General features: G+C 42.4%; 1 protein-coding gene across 1 annotated transcript; it reads left to right on the top strand.

Moving 5' to 3' along the window:
* Nucleotides 1–334: 334 nt before the first annotated feature.
* elovl6 (ELOVL fatty acid elongase 6) lies at nucleotides 335–25,222 on the top strand. Its single transcript, XM_014199189.2, has 4 exons — nucleotides 335–677; nucleotides 19,178–19,309; nucleotides 19,627–19,778; nucleotides 23,578–25,222. The coding sequence occupies exons 1-4, from the start codon at nucleotides 595–597 to the stop codon at nucleotides 24,039–24,041; spliced, it is 831 nt and encodes a 276-aa protein (XP_014054664.1). The 5' UTR covers nucleotides 335–594; the 3' UTR covers nucleotides 24,042–25,222.
* Nucleotides 25,223–25,665: the final 443 nt, after the last annotated feature.

Here is a 25,665-nt window from a genome sequence, read left to right as displayed (position 1 = left end):
CCCGACGGGCTAGTTACCCCCTAACGTTAGTACCCTATTAGAATGGGTTATTGTTTACAAGTTGCTAGCTATCCCATAAAGCCATCACCAAAAACCACACATTTTCATATTTTTCTGTGGTTGGTCACTTCCTGTTCTTCCACGGACTCTGGCTGGCTTGAAGATGATGCAAAGTTTGGAAAAATTAAGTGTGCGGCGTCCTTCTCGCAGCAGAGCCTTCAACCGCACGGGGGAGTTGCGATTCCACTTCGTTGTGGACGTCGCCATTTAAATGAATGGCATCCTGCGCAATTTAACGGGGTTCCCTATGGTTAACGTGAACGAGGCATCACAGTGACAGTCTACTTGCAAAACAAACGCGGCATCTCAGGCTTTAGGACCGTGAATCCACCTCCTTGGTGGAGAGGGCCTATGCCGGCTCGAGCTGTCATATAGTCGGACGTTCGCGTTCAGTTTGATAGTTTTTGGCAGTGGCAAGAGCGATGCAAGACAAGGAGTGTAGATGAGATAGAGAGATAAAGAGGAAACCAGTTAAATATAACACCCCATTAGAATATAACTTTGTATCCGTTTACAGGAAAGCGCACAGTGAACATGTCGGTGTTGGCGCTACAAGAGTACGAATTTGAGAGACAGTTCAACGAGGACGAAGCCATACGATGGATGCAAGAAAACTGGTAGATATAGTCTATGAAATATCATATTGATGTGGGGAGGATTGTTTGTGTATATGTGACACCATTTCCTCATAATCTTATTAATAGAAACAGGAAATGAATGAATAAGAATAGCAGATTCTGGATGCTGCTAACGTTAAGCTTGCAAATAGCGTATGTTGTGGTCTGCTTAGGCTTTCCTATAATAACATCTTTCTCATAAAGCTGCTAGAGGATCATCCGCACACAGACAGTAGCCTACCCTATTCACAACATATGCAGGCCTGGCTGTGAATTAGTTACAATGAATCAAGAAAGTGCCCATTGGTGAATAGCCTACCAACTGAACCTATCACTCTATTATTAGGCTACATCTCGTTATAATTTCCTTGCCTTCTGATGTGACTTTCAGTGATTTGCCTATGTAGAATGTTTATTTTAGGCATCAGATTCCAGGTATTCAAGGTGATGCGGCGCTACTGTTATCTGTCTGCTGACCAGATAATTCCATCCTCTTACATTTACCGCTGCCCAATAGCCCTGTATTACAACCGGTACGCTATGAATGAAATAAATACCACATGCCGAGAGTTGACAGAGGTAGACCTTTCGTTTATTAGCATACTATTTTATCTAGTCCGTTGCGCTCCAAAAACGGATTACATTTAGACCTACAATACACACCATACCGGTTTGGAGTCTGTAGTCTCGTTTCTCTGGCCAAACAGACAGAATAACTAAACAAACGTGTTCATTCATTGACACAGAGCGCATCAGTGCCTGTGGCAATAACCTTCCTAGCCTATATGTCTAAGGTGCTAACCATTATAAACACATTCCTAAAGAAAAGATGACCAAATTATAGGCAAACACTCAAAATAACATCACTGCCTGGATAGGCTATATGTTCATGTTCTGGCCAAACCCTTAACATAGACATATGCTCACCAAAGACAGGGTAAGAGCATTATATATCCACCACAGACTGAATAAATAGCAAACTAACAAAACTTGGCTTGGTAATGCCTATTGATGCCGGTGATGAGCACCGCCATAATCAGGTTATGCTCAGGTTATGCTCCATCTGCAATCACACCCTACTAATACCTGTAAGTGTCTAGGAAATAAATCATCATTTTTATAATTGACTGTTATCCATGACCATCAGTGTCTAATTAGTCTCCTGAGTTTACCATTGTAATAGCCTATGGGAGGTTACCAATTATGCATTGGTTATAAACTGACTTAAATAATGATTCAAGTATTTATACCTGTTGAAAACCTTCAATAGACAGGTAAAAATCTCATTTGTAATGCAACAGGAGCCTTCACTAATGCCACATGCTGATTTATGGGTAGGCTACACAACTAGGAAATAGCAAAAAGAAGTGTGGTAATTTGTAATAGCAGAAACATTTCTGTTTCAATTAAACACTTCTTTAAAAAGGGCCATTTAACAGAAGTCCAAATGTGTCCCTTTTCAGAATCAAGCGTGTGGAAACATTGTGCAGGAGCTGCCCATAAGTTGGTGCTACCAACTGACCAATAGAAATGATCTTATGATGTCTGCTGACAGAGTGCTAGCCAATCACATCGCAGCTGATGATCTGTGCCCACTCTTCTGGGCAGCGTTTGCACTGCAGCAGGGATGTCTGCTCTGACAAGACCATATCGCATGGTTTTGAGAGGAAATAACCACTGCACACATCCATGAGTGGTTAGTCATATTCGCCCAAATTGACATTACACAATAAGTGTATGAACATGTTACATGTTTTGAGAGATATGTTATAGAGTAGTCAACTTAGTTGTAAATAGGTGCAGCCCTTCAGCATAAACTCCTAAAGAGAAAAATAATAATTGAATGTTAACCAACCTGTTTCTTTCTCTGCCGTACAGATACAATAACAATGCATTGCTTCATGGGTGTTTTCTGGCACATTTCAAGTGCCTTTAACCTCAATGAAACAAAATACCATAATGGCACTTTCTGATGCATGTACTCATTAAAACAACACTTTCAAACTCTACAGCATTGTAATTGAAGCATGTGTTCTCACAATGCAGGTGACCTCCCTCTCTCTCTCATCACATTTCTTGAATGGGATACTGTATGTTGAGGCCTACCAAACACCAATGGGAAATAGAGGAAAGGTTTAATGTTAGGCTGCTGTAGTCTATTGACTACTGTGTGATGAAATAGTTGCAGGGACGGCCTCTGTAGCTCCCAGTACGAACAAACTCAGAGGAAGTGCACCTTAGTCCAGCGAGGAAAAAACCCCTGGGGAAAGTGAGGACAGATGATAAGCTCTTTTGGGAATGACTGCAAAGAATCAAGCTTATGCAAACCTTGCCTCATTGTTATAACAAGGCTTGCTCTTTGCTATTGGGGTGTTCAATCCAAATGGGATAAAAATGTCATGGTTGACTCAGCATGTCTGGAAATGACATCTGATCTTCAAATCACTGCTTCGGTTTCAGGGGGCAGTATGCAGTGTGCTTAACTTGAAAAACAGCATATAGCTACCCTCACATAATTGCTAATTAAACTACCCTCACTTGCCATTAGCTCCTGCAAATACCCTCCCCCTCAGGACAAATGTTTTTGGTTGAGACTCAGTGAACTTATAAAATCTCCCACTGGGCACACCATGTCATTTCAAGGTGGATAATTGGGTAATATTTGGGTGCGATGTTGATCAATGAGATTACAATCACTCAAATGGGAATACAATGTCAGATATTTTGTTTATTTACACAACAGATTGTGATATCACTGTGCTTCATCTAATAGCACAACCACATGACCTTGATTGCAGTTGAGATTACATTTAAAGTACATGGTGCAAGTGATCAATGCTGTTTGAGATTCTGCGCAGATTATTACAGCAATTGTGAAGATCTCCACAGACCTGCGACCACCTATGCATGCTATCTTGAACATGCACACTTTATATTATTACATAAGAATACCTTTATAGTTACAGTAACCTCAATATGGCCATGGATGTGTTTCTCATTTTAAGGTTGAATGTTACAGTAATTTGTAAGAGCCTTAATTTAAGGCTATTTTCTGTATTACAAAAGTAGAATTGAATTGTATTTGTTGACAATGCAACCAAATATCAACATTTAAAGGAGATGTATCTACTGCTTGCATAGTTCCATCTGAGCCACTGGCTTCATCCCATTCTTTAACTTGTATTTTTGGTTGAGTTATAATTTATTTTCATCTATTTATTTTTTATTTGGGTGGGGTGGGGGGGTGTAGATCAGCTTTAATATTGTAAATAGATTGTGGCTTATATCAATGTTATTGGTTGAGAGAATGCCAAGAGTGTGAAAAGCTGTCATTAAGGCAAAGGGTGGCTACTTTGAAGAATCTCAAATATAAAATATGATTGGATATAAAACTGGAATATCACATTTACGTAAGTATTCAGACCCTTTACTCAGTACTTTGTTGAAGCATCTTTGGCAGCGATTACAGATTCGAGTCTTCTTCTACATCTGCATTGCTTGCTGATTGGGGTTTTAGGCTGGGTTTCTGTACAGCACCTTGGGACATCGGCTGATGTAATCAGGGCTTTATAAATACATTTGATTGATTCTTGGGTATGACGCTACAAGCTTGACACACCTGTATTTGGGTATTTTCTTCCATTCTTATCTGCAGATCCTCTCAAGCTCTGTCAGGTTGGATGGGGAGCGTCACTGCACAGCTATTTCCAGGTCTCTCCAGTGATGTTAGATCGCGTTCAAGTCCAGGCTCTGGCTGGGCCACTCAAGGACATTCAGAGACTTGTCTCGAAGCCACTCCTTTGTTGTCTTGGCTGTGTACTTAAGGTCATTGTCCTGCTGGAAGGTGAACATTCCATCCAGTCTGAGGTCCTGAGCACTCTAGAGCAGGTTTTCATCAAGGATCTCTCTGTACTTTGCTCCGTTCATCTTTCCCTGGATCCTGACTAGTGTCCCAGTTCCTGCTGCTGAAAAACATCCCCACAGCAGGATGCTGCCACCCCCATGCTTCAATGTTGAAATGCTGCCAGGTTTCCTCCAGATGTGACACTTGGCTATTCAGGCCAAAGAGTTCAATCTTGGTTTCATCAGACCAGAGAAACTTGTTTCTCATTATCTGAGAGTCCTTTAGGTGCCTTTTGGCAAACTCCAAGCAATCTGTCATTTGCCTTTTACTGAGGAGTGGCTTCCGTCTGGCCACGCTAACATAAAGGCCTGATTGGTGGAGTGCTGCTGAGATGGTTGTCCTACTGGAAGTTTCTGTGCCTTTCCAAATCATGTCCAATCAATTGAATTTACCACAGGTGGACTTCAATCAAGTTGTAAAAACACTCCAAGGATGATCAATAGAAACAGGATGCACCTGAGCTCAATTTCAAGTCTCATAGCAAAGGGTCTGAATACTTATGTAAATAAGGTATTTCTGTTTTTAATGTTTAATACATTTGCAAACATTTCGAAAAACCTGTTTTAGCTTTGTTGGGGTATTGTGCTAGATTGATGTCAATGTTTTATTTAATCCATTTTAGAATAAGGTTGTAACATAACAAAATGTAGAACAAGGGAAGGGGTCTGAATACTTTCCCAAAGGCACTGTATATACTTCCCCAGAGTCAGATGAACTAAAGGATATCATTTTTATGTCTGTGTCCATTATGAAGGAGGTTAGAGGTAGTTTTGCGCATCAATGCTAACTAGCATTAGGAAGTCTGTGCATATTTACTAGGATGCTAGAGACATAAAAATGATATCCACTAGTTCATCTGACTTTGGGGAAGTAGATAAACGCCCTCATTGTCAAAGTCCCAAAGTATCCCTTTAACTTGTGGACAAGTTAATAGGCTATTTATTGTATTTCAGAAGTGATTTCAAAAGTAATATTGAATTATGTTTGGTTGTCAGCACAACCAAATATCATCATTTTAAAGGGGATTTATTTTCAGCTTGGATAGTTCCATCTGTGCCACTGACTTAGTCTGTCTTTAATTCCAGTTTTTCTACAAATTAATAATTGATATGTTGGATTCACGTCTCCATCTCAACCAACAATCGAAGTTAAAGAATAGGATCAAATCAAAAGTTAAATGCACTTTAAATCAAATTTGATTTGATTTAGTCCGATTCTTTAACTTAGATTTTTGATTGAGATGGAGACGTGAATCCAACGTATCAATGTTATACTGTAAATAACAGTAAGTAACATTCAACCTTAAAATGAGTACCACATTCATGGCCAGAGCCAACCAGAGCTTAAATCCTTAGACCTATTGTATTGTCTATTTTAGTTGAATTCTGGGTTGAATTGGAACAATAGCCGTTGATGACCTAAAATAGTATCATTTATGATATATGAGTGATAAAGTATTGTCCCATTTCATTTGGAATGACTTGGATAACAACAGTGAATCTATTTAGTTTTTAAGAGATGTCTCAACAAACATTCTCATAATAGCACATCGTAATAGTGACAAATATAATATCTAAGGAGGACAGGGCTTGGTTAAAACCCTGGATTAGTGACCAAATGGTAGCTGTAGATAGATCAATTTTCCAGTAGGTGTTGAACAGCCTATAGTTTTTTTTCTGATAGTGGATATAATGATCTGACGTTGTTTTAATAAAGGTACAAATTTTACGTATTGCCTATGTTGAAATTTGGTTACCATGATGAAATAATTCTGTGGTTAAAATTTCAACCTTAAAACAACAGTTTACTTTGACTTACATTGACAAATGATGTTGAAACAAACAAAGAATCTCAGTCCTGGGCACATACAGCATTTTGGCAACAGACACTTGTTCTTTTGGAGTTAGTCAACAAAGTGGCACTGTGACATTTTGATGATGGTTTGACATTAAACAGATTAATTCACAAGGTCACTTTGAGATCACCGTTCAGTGGCAATAGAATGCACGATGTGGCTATAACTGAAAATAATTGTACATTCAAATGTCTCAATATTTTGAGGTTTATAAAGAGGACGCTGTTTGTTCTCTGTGTGGTCTTAAGTATAAACCTGATGAGACATTGCCCAGTGAGAGAAAAAAAATTAGCAAGGAACTGTTTTTGCTCAGCATAGCGTTATTAACTATCACATTCCCTCCGGGCTCAAACCCTATAGCACCAGACCACCCTCTTCTAGAGGTTGGAACTGGTTCAAGGAACAGAACCGAAAACTGAAAAAGAACCATTTTTAAAGGAACAGAATCAGAACCGGGAATGAAAGTGATCTACAGTATACTGTTCCGGAACAGAACCGTCATTTTAAACCAGTTAATAACATTATTTTAGTTCTGGGAATTTTTTTCCCAGTCCCACAAAAGATGAAAAAAAGTTCCTATGCAAAGCCCTCTCTCTGTCAATCAGAAACTTCTTCCAGTGTCTTCCTGCCAGCTGAAAATCTTTGCCAGTGTGTGTGTGTCTAGGCAACCTGCCTTTCCCCTTCCGAAGCATAGCAGTAGCCTACTGATGTTACAAGCGTGATTCAGAAGATAGGGAGAGAGATTTTTTTATTATAGAAGAATAGATTAACTTTTTCAATGCTAGTTAGGGACAGTGGTGTGTGTTCATGGCTGCCAAGGGAAGCAAGGCTTCCCTAAAAAATGGAATAGAAAAAACATATCATAATTTATATTTTGTGTCTCTGTGTTTCATAATTTTCCTTCAATTTGCAAGAGGCTGAATGTATCTCACCGGAGAAAGCATCCGAGTGAGCAAAATAGCTCCCCTCTGTCTCTGTATGTGTAGGCCATCTATCTGATGCTGTCTGGTCAAAAAGAGTATGACATTGTTGCATTAAATGCAAGGGAAGCCAGTGAGCATTTGGCCTCCCTTGAACATTTTTAAAATAAAATAATAGCCAATTAGCATTGAGCTTAACTTAGTGAGCTCAACTGTGAATTGACCTGGCACACATAAAAAAGTGTCAAGGGAAGCCAGTTTGGATTTGGCTTCACTCCTATCACATCACATTGCGAGAAATATGTCATTGACAGAAACAACTTGAATTGTTGCATCTCGTTGTATTGTTGTCCTCCGGTGGCTAACTAGCTAGCTTGAATTGTCCCTTTCCTAAATTAGCCATGGATGGCGATAGGGATTTGAACTTAACTTAATTCTCCGTACTGGCCAGTGATTATAACGCTGATTCTGATCCAACCATAAATTCATACATTGTGCCTCTGGACTGAGAGGATGGAAGTTCAAATCAAATCACATTTTATTTGTCACATATGCCTAATACAACAGGTGTAGACGTTACCGTGAAATTCTTACTTACAAGCCCTTAACCAACAATGCAGTTTTAAGAAAAATAAGAGTTAAGAAAATATTTACTAAATAAACAAAAGTAAAAACATAAAGTAACAATAACGAGGCTATATACATGGGGTACCGGTACCGAGTCAATGTGCGGGGTACAGGTTAGTCAGGTTAGTTGAGGTAATTGAAGTAATATGTACAGTTGAAGTCGGAAGTTTACATACACTTAGGGTGGAGTCATTAAAACTCGTTTTTCAACCACTCCACAAATTTCTTGTTAACAAACTATAGTTTTGGCAAGTCGGTTAGGACATCTACTTTGGGCATGACACAAGTAATTTTTCCAACAATTGTTTACAGACAGATTATTTCACTTATAATTCACTGTATGACAATTCCAGTGGATCAGAAGTTTACATAGACTAAGTTGACTGTGCCTTTAAACAGCTTGGAAAATTCCAGAAAATTATGTCATGGCTTTAGAAGCTTCTGATAGGCTAATTGACATCATTTGAGTCAATTGGATGTGTACCTGTGGATGTATTTCAAGGCCTACCTTCAAACTCAGTGCCTCTTTGCTTGACATTATGGGAAAATCAAAAGAAATCAGCCAAAACCTCCGAAAAAAATTGTAGACCTCCACAAGTCTGGTTCATCCTTGAGAGCAATTTCCAAATGCCTGAAGGTACCACGTTCATCTGTACAAACAATAGTACACAAGTATAAACACCATGGGACCACGCAGCCGTCATACCGCTCAGGAAGGAGACACGTTCTGTCTCCTAGAGATGAACGTACTTTGGGGCGAAAAGTGCAAATCATGTCCTCTGGTCTGATGAAACAAAAATAGAACTGTTTGGCCATAATGACCATTTATGTTTGGAGGAAAAAGTGGGAGGCTTGCAAGCTGAAGAACACCATCCCAACCGTGAAGGACGCGGATGGCAGCATCTTGTTGTGGGGGTGCTTTGTTGCAGGAGGGACTGGTACACTTCACAAAATAGATGGCATCATGAGGGAGAAAAATTATGTGGATATATTGAAGCAACATCTCAAGACATCAGTTAGGAAATTAAAGCTTGGGTCTTCCAAATGGACAATGACCCCAAGCATACTTCCAAAGTTGTGGCAAAATGGCTTAAGGACAACAAAGTCTAGGTATTGGAGTGCTTCTACACCTGCATTGCTTGCTGTTTGGGGTTTTAGGCTGGGTTTCTGTACAGCACTTTGAGATATCAGCTGATGTAAGAAGGGCTATATAAATACATTTGATTTGATTTGATCACAAAGCTCTGACCTCAATCCTATAGAAAATGTGTGGGCAGAACTGAAAAAGCATGTGCGAGCAAGGAGGCCTACAAACCTGACTCAGCTACACCAGCTCTGTCAGGAGGAATGGGCCAAAATTCACCCAACTTATTGTGGGAAGTTTGTGGAAGGCTACCCAAAACATTTGACCCAAGTTAAACAATTTAAAGGCAATGCTACTAAATACTAATTGAGTGTATGTAAACTTCTGACCCAATGGGAATGTGATGAAATACATAAAAGCTGAAATAAATAATTTGCTGTACTATTATTCTGACATTTCACATTCTTAAAATAAAGTGGTGATCCTAACTGACCTAAGACAGGGAATGTTTACTTGGATTTAATGTCAGGAATTGTGAAAAACTGAGTTTAAATGTATTTGGCTAAGGTGTATGTAAACTTCCGACTTCAACTGTACGTATAGGTAGGGGTAAAGTGACTATGCATAGATAATTAGCGGCGAGTAGCAGCAGCGTAAAAAAATAATAAATAGGAGGGTGGTCAATGCAAATAGTCCAGGTAGCCATTTGATTAGCATTCTTATGTCTTGGGTTAGAAGCTGTTAAGAAGCCTTTTGGACCTAGACTTGGCTCTACGGTACCGCTTGCCATGCGGTAGCAGAGAGAACCGTCTATGACTAGGGTGGCATGAGTCTTTGGCAATTTTTAAGGTTCCTCTAATGCAACCAGTCAGGATGCTATCGATGGTGCAGCTGTAGACCTTTTTGAAGATCTGAGGACCCATGCCAAATCTTTTCAGTCTCCTGAGGAGAAATAGGCGTTGTCCTGTCTGCTTCACAACTGTCTTGGTGTGTTTGGACCATGATAGTTTGTTGGTGATGTGGACACCAAGGAACTTGAAGCTCTAAACCTGCTCCATCACAGACCCGGCGATGAGAATGGAGGCGTGCTCGGCCCTCCTTTTCCTGTAGTCCACAATCATCTCCTTTGTCTTGATCACGTTGAGGGAGAGGTTGTTGTCCTTACACCACACTGCCAAGTCTCATCGTTGTCGGTGATCAGGCCCACCACCGTTGTGTCGTCTGCAAACTTAATGTTGGTGTTGAAGTCATGCTTGGCCACACAGTCGTGGGTGAACAGGGAGTACAGGAGGGTCTAACCATGCACCCCCAAGGGGCTCCCATGTTGTGTTGTTGCCTACCTTTACCACCTGGGGGCGGTCCGTCAGGAAGTCCAGGATCCAGTTGCAGTGGGAGGTGTTTAGTCCCAGGGTCCTTAGCTTAGTGATGAGCTTTGAGGGCACTATGGTGTTGAATGCTGAGCTGTAGTCAATAAACAGCATTCTCACGTAGGTGTTCCTTTTGTCCAGGTGGGAAAGGGCAGTGTGGAGTGCAATAGAGATTGTGTCATCCGTGGATCTGGGGCGGTATGAGAATTGGCGTGGGTCTAGGGTTTCTGGGATAATGGTGTTGATGTGAGCCATGACCAGCCTTTCAATATGTAACTAGCTAATGTTTCCCATGAAAGGAAGTAAGGCTAGCGAGCAAGCATTTTATCCAGGTAGCCTAGGACAACAAAAAATACAAATGTGTACTGTATGACAGTCATAGACCTTTTAGGCAACATGAAAGAGAGAAGGATGGCATTGGCATTTCTCTACCTGTAGGGTGAGATATGTTTTTTTCTATTTGCACGAACACACACACACACACACACACACACACACACACACACACACACACACACACACACACACACACACACACACACACACACACACACACACACACACACACACACAGAGAGAGACACAGACACAAATCAGAACAATGGACAGCCACATCATAGTTAGCTTACGTTGATTGAACTAAATTGTTTTGGTATCTTTTAGTTGTCACTGTATTAGACTAAGCAGAGGTGATTTGATGATGTTGAAATGTGGAAATGGTGCTGGAATAGTGGAGGCAGCTCCTGTTTTCTTTGCGACTTGCTGTAACTCTCCGTGGTTTTGTTTTTAAAGTTATTTAGTGGTCCGAAAATGTCGGAAACATTAACTTGCTTGACCATGCTATAGGTCATGTAACTGTTTGTTACATGCAATATGCTTTGCGGGCTTCACTGGACAGTAGTTGCTCTCCAGTATTGTGAACCAAGGTGTGGTTTAATTTATTCTGCCACGGTGTCTTCTCATTGTCTCAGCCTTCGTTCTATATATCAGTGTCAAGACATATGAACAAACAGGTTATAGAGCAAACAACACAATTATCACAACACAGGTTTTAATAGTGCTTTTTTTTCTGTTATCACAGTTGACATTGGATTTATTGACTACAAAAATGTAAGACGGGTTTTTAATTCAGGTGCTGCTCTGACCACACAAGCTTGTTAGTTAGCTAGCTATCTCTGGTCCAACGTTAAATAAGCTCTTAAATTGAAAGACATTCAAAGTTCCTCCGTAGAAGCCGCTCCTCCGTAGGTATAATGCTGTGGGCCTAATTCAAATGATGCATGTCATAACAAGATGCCCAGTGCTTCAAGTCAAGCCTCCTCCTCCACCCTCACTCGCTCTCTCCCCACCCGCAAAATTTCAGTTGCCTCTTGTCTTTCTGTCATGCATGTAAACATCTCACTGATCTATAGCTTGCCTTCTCCATTGCAAGCTGCTCTATCCGCACTGCATGATTGGTGAAGTAATTTAATGTTGAGTTAAATGTAAAAAAAAATGTCCTAACTTGTTAAGATTAGTACAGATTTTCTCAGGGGAACCCACATGGGGCCCTGACCCCAAGTTTGGGAACCACTGTAATAACCTCTCTCTCTCTCTCTCTCTCTCTCTCTCTCTCTACTTGCTTCCTCTCGCTCTTTGTCTCCTCTGCTTCCTCTTGAATGCATGGCAGCCTGCCTCAGCCTCGCCAGGTATTATGAGAACTTAGTAGCCAATTTTTTACTCCTGTTGAGGTAGACTCCGTTTAATGTTAGCTTCTTACTTCATCCTAGCTGGCTAATACATAGCCGGAGCCCTTCAATGTTACTGCAATATAAGTTTCTGCCGGAAGCTAGCCACCTGACTGACTGCCATCTCTAAGCGACTATTTACCAGTTGTGTACTTGTTCTCCGAGAGCCGTTTATTGTTTGTTTGGAGGATGTCTATAGACACGGCAGGAGTCGCAGGACGGTTTCAAAAATTGCATTTTGTCCGGCATCTCACAAATACACTGTCAGAATCTTCTCTGGTTGGTTGCTTGAACCGACTCCTGCTAGGGTAGTTCATTTCATGTCTAATTCCCTCTGCCTGTGCTGCGAGAGAGCCGTTTGAGAGAGCCGTTTGAGAGAGCCGTTTGAGAGAGCCGTTTGAGAGAGTGGTGAATGTGCTGCTAAAGGTAAATTCGGGGGAGGCAGGCGAACATAACAAACACACCACTATTCTTGATTCCACTCATTCGCAAAGAGGCAGGCGCAACTTGAACTCAGTCAGATCAAGAATATAAGCGTTCTGAGCTGATTGACGCTGGGAGCAATATTTAGATGTCGATCTATATATTTTTTTATGATTGTGTACAAAATATATATTTGTATTATTTAAAAAAATTCTAATTAGAAAACATTACAGAGGTCCGGACCTCGGTGTCCTCATATGTAGTTACGGCCTTGGCCCCTGTGTGTGTGTGTGTGTGTGTGTGTGTAGGCCCCTGTGTGTGTATGCCCCCGTGTGTGTGCTTGTGTAACCAAGAGTGTAAGTATGAGTGTATGGCTCTGTGCCAGCAAGTATCCAAACAACACACAGATCAGTCCATAATGTTGTCTACTTACAGTACAGCTGGCTGGTGTCAATGTCCGACACACTGTGGCTGCCTGACACTGAAGTACACATATATTCCATTTACCTGCTGAGTCATTCCCAGTCAATCACCCCACAGACGTCACCATTTCTCAGAGTCAGTGATGGTTGCTCAGGTTGTGTAGTGTATTCAGTCGTTGAAACCCTCAGTGGACTTCCAAGCAATCGGACACCATCCTCTTGGATGATTGCATGTCATTGTAGGATCAGTTGTTTCATGCAATTCTGAAGGAAGAGCTGTAGACCTCTACAAAACGTGATGGGATAGATACCATGTTAGCTTACTGCGTGGACATACAATGAGAATACAAAACATTAAGAACACCTGCCCTTTCCATGACATTGACAGACCAGTTGAATCCAGGTAAAAGCTATGATCCCTTATTGATGTCACTTGTTAAATTCACTTCAATCAATGTAGATGAAGGGGAGGAGATGGGTTAAAGAAGGATATTTAGGCCTTGAGACAAGTGAGACATGGATTGTGTGTGTGTGCCATTCAGAGGGTGAATGGACAAGACAAAATATTTAAGTGCCTTTGAACGGGGTATGGTAGTAGGTGCCAGGCACACCGGTTTTTGTCAAGAACTGCAACACACATTGCTTATCTATCCAATTGTTTCAGACCAACAGCAGTTCCTAGGGTTAGTCTTTGGACAATACCCAGTATTATCTTGCCATCACATTCCAACTTCCTAAGGAACCTTCCTCTCCCCTCAGTAGCTAATACTACATCGTCACTGATTGTGACTTTCTGAGTAAGGTTAGAATTTTCCTTTCGCAAAGGTTAGGCCAGCTAGCTGGTCCCCAATGAGTTATGGTGTCGACTGGGAGGGATGTTTTACATGCTGCTTTTCCCAGAAGGATAGGATGCGATGATGGTGATTGCTGCTGACTGCATCGACCCAGAGCCTACCTCTGGCTTGATGTTGTCACCCAGCAGTTCACCTGGATGGAGGATACAGAGAGGGAGATGTGGGGTGACTTTGCCATCTTGTCAAAGTGTCAGCTGAGAGTCAGGGTTCAGACAGAGGAAAGAGCAGTCATTCCATTGTATTTCATCAAACAGCTTTTGCAGAGGCAGATATTCATTTTCAACCTGCCAGTGAATGAAATTAAATGTGTTTTTTCATTTGCTCAAGTAAAATATACATCTAATTTGCACTGCTCACCTTGCATATTTTTATTCGCTAATGATCTACACTTGGCAAAATGCAATAGGTCTCATTCAAACCTTCTAAAGCTTTCATTCTCTTCCTACTATAAATAAACCAGCCACTCACCATTACACTTTAATCCCTTAACAAGCTGAAACGATTATCTGCCAGTGCCAAACAAAATAATTTGCCTAGTTGTACAGTTATTATCAGCTCAACTGAAATAGGCAGTGTAACTAACAGTGTACATTTTAATGTATCATTATCAAACTCATTCTTCCCATTGAATAGACTGCCGTAAATGTTTTAAACTGTATCATAACACTAGTGCCAGAGGTAACACTTTTTAGTGTTAGGCTTTGTATGATGTAACAATGATGTTTCTTGCTGTATGTCCAGTTCTAGACTTATAGTTCTCTGTTCACCACTGAATTAGACTCCCGCCTCAAGGCCACCAGTTGCATCAAACTCTTTGCATTCCGGCGGAAGTCATTCATTGTCAGTGGAGCTGTCTGCAGCTCTACATTGGGGGTGCCGTACTAGGCGGCGGTGAGTTCTGTATACCGCATGTGTTCAATATTTTCAACTCGTGCATTGCTTTACCGTGCAGTGGTACAAACGGAGGTACACACAGACTCCAACTAGCTAGCTTTTAGCAAGTTGAAAAGAGAAGCACGTGTGCATCAAGCACGGAAAATGCAGGATAGACATCCAGCAAAACAAAACGCATATGCATCTGGTGGACATCGGGCATCAGGGTGGTTCTTACTGGACTGTCTAATCTGTTATATCCAGGGCTTATTTATATCTTGGCCTTATGTAGCACTTTGTTACAGAACCGAAAGTTTGGTGTACCTCAAGGGTATGCCTTGACGCCACAACTGATTCCACTGCTACTGTGCAACCTACAAACAACTAAAGCAAGCCAAAAGACAAGGCCATTCACCCTGAACTGAGTTGCTTTACTGTGAAGGCAGCGCTCAGACCGAACACACACACACTCATCCTTATAGTCAGTGTTACGTAAGGGGTGAAATCTCCTGCTCCAGCTAATACAGATCCAAGATATACATCAGGTTAGCCAGCAGCTTTGACCAACACAGCTAGGGGAAGGGAAAGGGCCACAAGTGTGACTAGCCTAGTTATTGTGAACTGCTAACACTAGGTTAGCCCAACCATTAGAAGGTGCATGCAGATCTAGCCATCAATATTGAAAGACTCCTTTTGCATTAGAAAAGTGGAGTCAAATAGTTCCTGCCATGGTCCAGAATCATGATCAGGTGTGATTTAAGTCTTCAGGTAAGATTTGTTTAGAGATCTGTCCACACATTCCCTATCTAATCTCTCTCTGAAATAGGCCACTTACACTGTTAAATATTTACAGAGCGAGATACCTATTGCAATGATTTTTCAAACAAGCCCTAGACCAGGGGACATATTATTCCAAAATAAATGCACACAGGTACAATATTGTGCAATCCTACATTATGATTATAACCAGGCTCAGTCATTAGTTCTGTGACCTCCTTCATATTAAATATAATATTTATAGCTCAAGCCACTAGCTAGCTCTGTTTGGCAGGATGACCTGATACACTGTGCAGACATAGAAGGGAATGAGATCCCCAGGCAGGCCGCCACTGCTTTGCTCGCTCTATCAGAAAGCATTAGATCAGCCCCTAATGTTTGCTTAGCTCCAGCAGAGGCTCTGGTACAGACTCGGCCACCGCCCAGCAAGTCTCACTCAGCGATAAGGGAATGCATGGGAGGTGGCTTGCTCTCCACGAATGCTGATGATGACTGGCAAAATGGAGCAGTCTGCAGCTCTGTTGGATAGCTCTCAGGGATGTGAGAGGTACAATATAATAATGAAGAAAAAGGCCTCCAACTCCATTTTAAAGCATAGGAACATTTCAGGAAATATGTCCCAAATATGTCCCCGCTCATGGTTTTGTTTGAAGCCTCAATGCTCTATGTGACGTTTACTATTTGTAAAGGTATTTTGAACAATTAACTGTTTCTGACTCATATTGATGCCACATAGGCCGTTTTCAAAGGGTTTCATTGCTTTTTAACGGTAGTCGGTCTTTAACATGCAAAACTGACCATAGATCAACATCTAGGTGATGACCTCTGACCCCTAGACCTAGGTATAGAGAGGCAGCAAGAGACACTTTCAGCCCCCAGCCCCTAACTGAAGCTCCGACGTGAATGCTTTAGCCACATGCAGGCACTACGAGGCGCGGAGGCATGATGTGAATTCACACTGACGTCTCAAATTAATTTCCATTCCTGGAGGCATTGCTTAGCCACAGCTGGCCCGATTGAGCAAGGAGAGAGACAGCCCTCGAACCCATTTGTCAACTTTGACCATGCCCCAGGTTTTCTCTGACCTTAGTGGGTTTTAGTCCATGTTATTGTACCTCATTCAGACTGTTCTCTGTAGGGCTTTACACACTACTGAAACAAACCAAGCTGAACCAAACCAAGCTTTACTGTGCTGACCTGGTTGAGTATCCACCATAGTTGCTGGGAACTGTGCTGAATAGGACCGCGTGAAAAGATCACAACCGGCACAGTTTGGTTTGGGTTCGATGGTGTGAACAGGGTACTTGGTGCTCTACTTCCTAGTATCTACATCTCTGAAGCTTCAGCTGTACTGTTCTGAGGAATCTGTTTATCATTGTGACCTTTAACCTTTTTGGCTGTGAAGACTGTCTGAGGAATGTGGGTTGTTGCTCGTCTGGAATTCGCTCTGCCTCACTATAAGGTGCTTACTCTGACTCTCTCCATTCTTCACCCTTGTTTATTTTCTTTGAAACAAGAATGTCATTCTGCGCTCTGTACTGTGCTATCATTGTGTGAAAGCAGCTTCTTTGGATTTTCACTGCACTGCTTTGTCCTTTGTTCAATCAGTTATCAAGCCTGCAAGCAAACACACTAACTGTTTGATTATTTGCATTTTGCACAAAGGGGATACTCGTTGTCAACAACAGTAATGTTCTTTCAGGATATTGTTCTTGGTGAGGTTGTTCAGAAGTGTTAGTTCTGGTCAACACAGGCTAGTGAGTTTCCCTATAGGAAGTTAGGATCTATTACATTTCTATAATGTTAGATTTACTTTGTTTGCAGACCCTTTTTTGAAGATTTCTTCCGTTTCTTCAAGGCAAATATTCTGAGAAAAAAAATAAACGCAACATGTAAAGTGTTGGTCACATGTTTCATGAGCTGAAATAAAATATCCCAGAAAGTTTCCATACTCACAAAAAGCTTATTTCTTGCAAATTCTGTGCACAAATTTGTTTACGTCCCTATTAGTGAGCATTTCTCCTTTGCCAAGATAATCCATCCACCTGAAAGGTGTGGGATATCAAGAAGCTGATTAAGCAGCATGATCATTACACAGGTACACCATGTGCTGGGGACAATTAAAGGCCACTCTAAAATGGGCAGTCTTGTCACACAACACAATGCCACAGATGTTTCAAGTTTTGAGGGAGCATGCAATTGGCATGCTGACTACAGGAATGTCTACCAGAGCTGTTACCAAATATTTGAATGTTAATTTCTCTACCATAAGCCGCCTCCAACGTCGTTTTTGAGAATTTGGCAATACGTCCAACCCGCCTCATAACCACAGACCACGTGTAACCATGCCAGCCCAGGACCTCCACATCCGGCTTCTTCATCTGCGGGATCGTCTGAGACCAGCCACCTGAAACTGAGCAGTGTTTCTGTCTGTAAAAAAGCCCTTTTGTGGCGAAAAACATATTCTGTTTGGCTGGGCCTGGCTCCCCAGAGGTTGGGTCTATGCCCTCCCAGGCCAACCCAGGGCTGCGTCCCTGCCCAGTCATGTGAAATCCATAGATTAGGGCCTAATTCATTTATTTCAATTGACTGATTTCCTTATATGAACTGTAACTCAGTTAAATCATTGCTATTGTTGCATGTTGCATAGTTTTTTTCAGTAGATCTAACCAGAATCAGATATAGTACCCAAATGTAAACTTCCCTACTTCCAATATGCTAGGTACCTCTGGTTCAGGGAAAGATGATAGGGGCTATGTGGGGTGAAGTGCCTTGACAAGAAAGGGGGCATGATCTTACTTAGCCCTATATTGCATCTGAGAATTAGTTCTTAAACAGTTTTATATGATGGCCAGGGCAAAGTAGGTGGAGTTATGAATGGGATTTTAGGTAATATTCCTGACAAATTAAAAGACAACTCCAATCTGGCCAGGGGGAATGGCAGAGAGGCTGAGAGGAAAAGCCTATGCTATCATAGAGTTATAAAACTCAAGCATAATGACAAGCCACATTTTCTTCCTCAATATATCATCATTACCCTAGATAAGCTCTCCTTTTGCCTCTCTTCAGCCATTTTTCACAGGGAAGCAACGTCAAAAAAAATGCACCTCCTGGTTTTAAGTTCTTGTAGACCCACCTAGTCAGCTGAAAAGATCAAGAAATAGTGCCGTTGTCACCATATGAAGCTGAGGTTGCAGAATGGAGAAGGGGGAGTTATCTTTAGGGTTTTGGTTATAACATATGGGAGCCCAAATTCTGGGTACCGCTTGGTTTATAGTTAACATCATCAGCCACCCAAATGTGATTGATTAGACCTCAAGTCTCGTTCTGAGCCCACTGGGACCAAACAAAAACAAAACTTTGAAACAAGACTTTATTTTGGGCCTCTCAGCATCCAACCCCTCAGATGATAATGCTGAGCACTTCAGTATGTAGCTCATTAGATCTGAACTGGCCCGGTGGTGTATCAGCTGGTGATCAGTGTGGAAGTAATGGAGTAGTCTACTCCAAAATCAAAGTTTGTCAGATGCTTTCGTACCACCCCAACCATGATCTAATGTTGCGCTGCTGTATATTTTATTCTGTATATTTAAGGCCATCTGTTCTTACACTATTTTACGCTAGTAAGTCCTGATTATGTTCACCAAACTCCATCCTTCCTTTACAGGAAGAAGTCCTTCCTCTTCTCAGCCCTCTATGCTGCCTGCATTCTAGGCGGCCGCCATGTAATGAAACAGAGGGAGAAATTTAATCTGAGGAAACCGCTGGTGTTATGGTCCCTCACCCTCGCAGTGTTCAGGTAAGAGGGCAAACATTTACAACACTGGTCCAGTCAATGCACATACTGTAAGCATCTTGTGGCCTTAGGTATAGCTACCTCTTAAAGGAACAGTCAGGATAGTTTGGAGTAAAGAAGTCATGCTGCCAGTTTTCAGAATTACAAACTCAAACAACGATGCTGCACAAACATTGCTGTGGCAGGAGAGACTGGAGAGAGACTGTATACCAGAGTCCTGGGGCTTGACTGTATACCAGAGCCCTGGGGCTTCACTTACACCATTCTCTCTCTCGCTCTCTCTCTCTCTTTCCTTCTCTTTCTCTTTCTTTCTTGTCCAGTATATTTGGTGCTGTTCGCACTGGAAGCTACATGACATACATTCTGATGACTAAAGGGCTCAAGCAGTCAGTGTGTGATCAGAGCTTCTACAACGGGCCTGTCAGCAAGTTTTGGGCCTACGCCTTTGTGCTCAGTAAAGCACCAGAATTGGGTAAGTTGACTGTTATTATTTCTACTACTGCTACTGCTGCTGATACTACTACTACTACTGCTGCTGCTGCTACTACTGCTGCTGCTACTACTATTACTACTGCTGCTGCTGCTACTACTACTACTAACACTGCTACTACTACAGCTACTACTGCTACCACTGCTACTACTACTATTACTACTATTATTACTGCTACTACTACTACTAACACTGCTACTACTACTAACACAGCTACTACTGCTGCTACTACTACTACTATTATTACTACTGCTGCTGCTACTGCTGCTGCTGCTTCTACTGCTGCTACTACTACTGCTGCTACTACTACTACCACTGCTGCTACTACTACTACTACTACTAACACTGCAACTATTACTACTACTACTAACACAGCTACTACTGCTACTACTGCTGCTACTACTGCTATTACGACTATTATTACTACTACTACTGCTGCTACTACTACTATCCTTATCTATAATACATCAATATGTTTTACATGTGCCTTTTTCTGTCCATAGTGTCCATTGTGGTTAGAAAGGTTTATGAGACTGTGGCATTGGCCATATAGTATGTTGAGATAATACCCATGAAATATCTGTAATGGCTGTTGAAGGGAGTAGACCAAGGCGCAGCGTGGTGAGTGCTCATCATTTAATATATATTCTGAGAACACAATAAACAAAGAGAAAACGACAGCCAAACAGTTCTGTCAGGTCTACAAAACACTAAACAGTAATTAACCACCCACAAAACCCAAAGGAAAATAGGCTACCTAAGTATGGCTCCCAATCAGCGACAACGATGTACAGCTGTCCCTGATTGAGAGCCATTACTAGGCCAAAACAAAGAAATACCAAACATAGAAAAAAGGACATAGAATGTAACCCCAAAACACACAGAAAAACACCCCCTGCCACGCCCTGACCAAACTACAATACAAATAACCCCTTTTACTGGTCAGGACGTGACAGAACCCCCCCCAAAGGTGCAGACCCCGAAATGCACCTCAAACAAAAAAAAAACACAAAAACAACCCCAAACTAAAAGGGAGGGAAGGGAGGGTGGCCACCGTCAACGACGGTTCTTGTGCTACACCCCCACCCTTCCCAATCATCCCCCCTATGGAGGTGGCTCAGGAGCGGGACGCAGATCCCGCTCCACCACTGGCTCACCCCACTTTGGTGGCGCCTCTAGAGCGGGGTCCCTCGCCGCCGACGCCGGACTGGCGGGGGGCTCTGGCTGCGCCGGACAGGCGGGCGGCTCTGGCTGCGCCGGACAGAAGGCGGCTCTGGCTGCGCCGGACAGGCAGGCGGCTCTGGCTGCGCCGGACTGGCGGGCGGCTCTGGCTGCTTCGGACTGGCAGGCAGCTCTGGCGGCTGGTCAGGACTTGACAATATCTCTGCTCTCATTGGCTGAAAGAATCCACCCGAGGATCGGCACACGGATCTTTAGGCATGAATCTGTATTTTCTGTCCTCCAATGACCTCAGAGACATGGGTGTCATATCACCCCAACCGGTCCTAGTTTTAGTGACCTTTCCCTCGTACCCAGAGTCTGGCCTTTTTGTGTCTGGGAATTCATTTTCTGCCTGTTTGGCCCTTTTGTTATTGCCCAGTCCTGCCGTCACTGGGACTCCACACCCTGTCAGTTCTGAGTACGATGCCCAGAGCAGGAGCCCCCTCTCAGGGGCACAGGGAGGGGGATAGAAGCCCCTACCCCTTGCCTGGCTCTCGCTCTCTGGTTGGGTGGAGTACAAACCTGCTGGCCCAAGCACTGATCGCTGTCACGGAGGCATATGGGAGAGAGAGAGTTAGAGAAAGAGAGTTAGAGAGAAAGAGAGTTAGAGAGAGAGAGAGTTAGAGAGTTTTAGAGAGAGAGTTAGAGACATAGAGAGAGAGTTAGAGAGAAAGACAGAGAGAGAATGATGCTGTAGAAACACACTCTCACACACAGACTGAATCCTCTGGTAGTGTTCCACTGTCGAGCAGTGGGGTCACCAATTAGTCAGATATGGTATGATAAGAGGTAAGGTCACCTTGAATGCATTGCATTTATTTGTTAGGTGGTTTTCCTGTATAACCTGTAGCTGAGACGTCTGATGTAAGTGTACCCTGTGGGCCCCATTTCACAGAGCAAAGCTGAAAAATTTTCCCAAAGCTTTTAAACAAGATACACCCTGGAGACTGCTCTGCTTTAAAACGAAACAAAAATAGTTCATCTTTATTTAACCAGGTAGGCCAGTTGAGAACAAGTTCTCATTTACAACTGCAACCTTTTAAACAGATACACCCTGGAGACTGCTCTGCTTTAAAACAGATACACCCTGGAGACTGCTCTGCTTTAAAACAGATACACCCTGGAGACTGCTCTGCTTTAAAACAGATACACCCTGGAGACTGCTCTGCTTTAAAACAGATACACCCTGGAGACTGCTCTGCTTTAAAACAGATACACCCTGGAGACTGCTCTGCTTTAAAACAGATACACCCTGGAGACTGCTCTGCTTTAAAACATATACACCCTGGAGACTGCTCTGCTTTTAAACAGATACACCCTGGAGACTGCTCTGCTTTAAAACATATACACCCTGGAGACTGCTCTGCTTTAAAACAGATACACCCTGGAGACTGCTCTGCTTTAAAACAGATACACCCTGGAGACTGCTCTGCTTTAAAACAGATACACCCTGGAGACTGCTCTGCTTTAAAACAGATACACCCTGGAGACTGCTCTGCTTTAAAACAGATACACCCTGGAGACTGCTCTGCTTTAAAACAGATACACCCTGGAGACTGCTCTGCTTTTAAACAGATACACCCTGGAGACTGCTCTGCTTTAAAACAGATACACCCTGGAGACTGCTCTGCTTTAAAACATATACACCCTGGAGACTGCTCTGCTTTAAAACAGATACACCCTGGAGACTGCTCTGCTTTTAAACAGATACACCCTGGAGACTGCTCTGCTTTAAAACAGATACACCCTGGAGACTGCTCTGCTTTAAAACAGATACACCCTGGAGACTGCTCTGCTTTTAAACAGATACACCCTGGAGACTGCTCTGCTTTAAAACAGATACACCCTGGAGACTGCTCTGCTTTAAAACAGATACACCCTGGAGACTGCTCTGCTTTAAAACAGATACACCCTGGAGACTGCTCTGCTTTAAAACAGATACACCCTGGAGACTGCTCTGCTTTTAAACAGATACACCCTGGAGACTGCTCTGCTTTAAAACAGATACACCCTGGAGACTGCTCTGCTTTAAAACAGATACACCCTGGAGACTGCTCTGCTTTAAAACAGATACACCCTGGAGACTGCTCTGCTTTTAAACAGATACACCCTGGAGACTGCTCTGCTTTTAAACAGATACACCCTGGAGACTGCTCTGCTTTTAAAACAGATACACCCTGGAGACTGCTCTGCTCACACATATTGTTATTTTATGTTGACACCTACAGCATAACAATTCTGAGAGGCCACAGTGCGTTTATCTGTGATTAAATTTGATTAAACATGAGCACTGAAAATATTTATTTGGGTCCTCGCTTTGTCTTATCACTCCTAAATGTTGCCATCATGATCTTTTAACACTGATTTACCAAGAACATGAGGGTATTAGAAGATGACGCTTAAATAGCACTTAATGCTAGTAATAAGTGTTACCTGAAGTTGATGACTTGCTATGTAAAGGTGTGTGCTTTGGTTCCTTTCCAATTGTAACTACATTCTCTCTCTCTCTCTCTCTCTCTCTCTCTCTCTCTCTCTCTCTCTCTCCACACCCACCATGCAGGTGACACCCTGTTCATCGTGCTGCGGAAGCAGAAGCTCATCTTCCTCCACTGGTACCATCACATCACTGTTCTGCTCTACTCCTGGTACTCCTACAAGGACATGGTGGCTGGCGGCGGCTGGTTCATGACCATGAACTACCTGGTCCACTCCGTCATGTACTCTTACTACGCCCTGAGGGCGGCCGGGTTCAAGGTCTCAAGGAAATTCGCCATGTTCATCACACTCACGCAGATCACCCAGATGCTGGTGGGCTGCGTGGTGAACTACCTGGTGTACTCGTGGATGCAGCAGGGTCAGGAGTGCCCGTCTCACGTGCAGAACATTGTGTGGTCCTCGCTTATGTACCTCAGCTACTTTGTGCTCTTCTGCCAGTTCTTCCACGAGGCCTACATTGACAAAACCAAGAAGGCCGCCGCAGCTAAAGCAGAAGCCGCTGCCGCAGCCGCCAGGAAGACCCAGTAGACGCGTTTTGAGAGGGAAAGAAAGAAGGGAGACTGATGGACACGAAACGCGAGGACCAAGAACTGATGAGATGGGGAGAATTATCGGCAAATGGATGGATGAATGATTTGACGGATGGGTGGAGGAATGAAAGAGGGAGGTTGGGGAGGGGGGGTAGAACACGAGGGAACAAAAGGTGGGACTGCTGTCCATTTGTGCTTGAGCATACTACTAACGCGTAGATGTAAAATCCTTCACTTTGACGGAGGTGCCATCTCTAGAGAGCTGTATTGAGGAAGGAAGCGCTACCTACCAAGGCGACAAACAGTCAGTGTGTCCTTTACCTGATGTTTCTTTGGCTCCCACTTGATTCTCCATATTAATGGGAGAGTTAATTTTTTACCTGATAAAGGAAGTACATCTACTTGAAAAGGTGTTACTTGATAAATGGGAAATGTATTGGTACTTATGAAGAATGCGGGGACTGAAATGTATGATTGAAACCATCTAGGTGTTTTTTGTCATTTCTTCGTTGTCTTTTGCTTTTCTGTTTTTTGCTGAATCGTTTTAGACACTGGGAGTGTGTGAGAGGTAGACTTTTGTGTGACTTTTGTGTGGCGATGGAGCGAATGACACTGTAACTTCTGTACCCATCATTTCAACACAATATTTTTTCAGGTTTTAGGTTTCCCTCAATTTTTTCATATTATATGCATATCATCTTGCTAAAGGTCAGATATGGGCTTAAACGATGCCAAAAGGCATCAAAGGGGAAGGTTGCTTAGTTACATACAAACATCTGATCTGAAGGCCCATTGGAGAAAATGAATCTTGTGACCACACTGATTCAATGTGTGGCATGATGGGAAACGGAGTCTGACAGTGATCTGTTCACCTGCCAGTAATGACCTCACAAAGTCGCAGACCACATTTGAAAGCGAGACGCTATACATTTCCAAAGACTTTAAAGAAAGAAACGGTAACGGAAAAATGCCTCAAGACCAGTGGACATCGAAGTGTATTGAATTTAAAGCATATTTATGTTAAAAAAAAAACATGCAATTGTCAAAATTCAATGTTATAACTTTACGTAACCTGTATCTTTTAATGGTGTCTGTCATGTTATTGTGCGTTCACACTGTATCAATGTAAATCATTGTTGCTAAAGAACCAAGAGTGCAAACAAGGAGTGTTATTACGCCTACAGTGTCATGTCTGCTTATTTTAATCTCAGCAACGACTGTCTTGGCATTGGCATCACATATACCATTCACTCCATATCAATTAGTCATTGTGGTTTAGTTGTATGTCAGTAAAGGTGAAGAGTACAAATCAAGGGGAAATCAGGCCTCAGCCTTTAGCAGCTTGTATATCATTGGAGTTTATTCACAGTGTGCAGAGAAGGTGTGTGTGTGCATGCACATGTGTGTGAGAGCTGCATGTGTATGAGAGTGTGAGAAAGAGAGCTTTTGCACCTCATCTATTTTGCATAAATCTTAAAGGTCCAATGCAGCTGTTTTTAATCATCATATCGCATCATTTCTGAGTAACAATTAAGTACCTTACTGTGATTGTTCTCAATTAAAATGGTCAAAATGAAACAAAAATAGCTTGTTGGCAAAGAGCGATTTCTCAAGCAAGAATT

The sequence above is a fragment of the Salmo salar genome, chromosome ssa05, assembly GCF_905237065.1.
Source record: "Salmo salar chromosome ssa05, Ssal_v3.1, whole genome shotgun sequence".
NCBI classification, from domain to species: Eukaryota; Metazoa; Chordata; class Actinopteri; order Salmoniformes; family Salmonidae; genus Salmo; species Salmo salar.
This window is presented reverse-complemented; position numbering and strand designations above follow the sequence as displayed.

Excerpts from the sequence above, each read along its gene's own strand:
- elovl6 (XM_014199189.2), top strand. The coding sequence starts at position 595 with ATGTCGGTGTTGGCGCTACAAGAGTACGAATTTGAGAGACAGTTCAAC. Across the intron at positions 678-19,177 it reads CGATGGATGCAAGAAAACTG|GAAGAAGTCCTTCCTCTTCT; the intron begins GTAGATATAGTC and ends CTTCCTTTACAG. Across the intron at positions 19,779-23,577 it reads CAGTAAAGCACCAGAATTGG|GTGACACCCTGTTCATCGTG; the intron begins GTAAGTTGACTG and ends CCCACCATGCAG.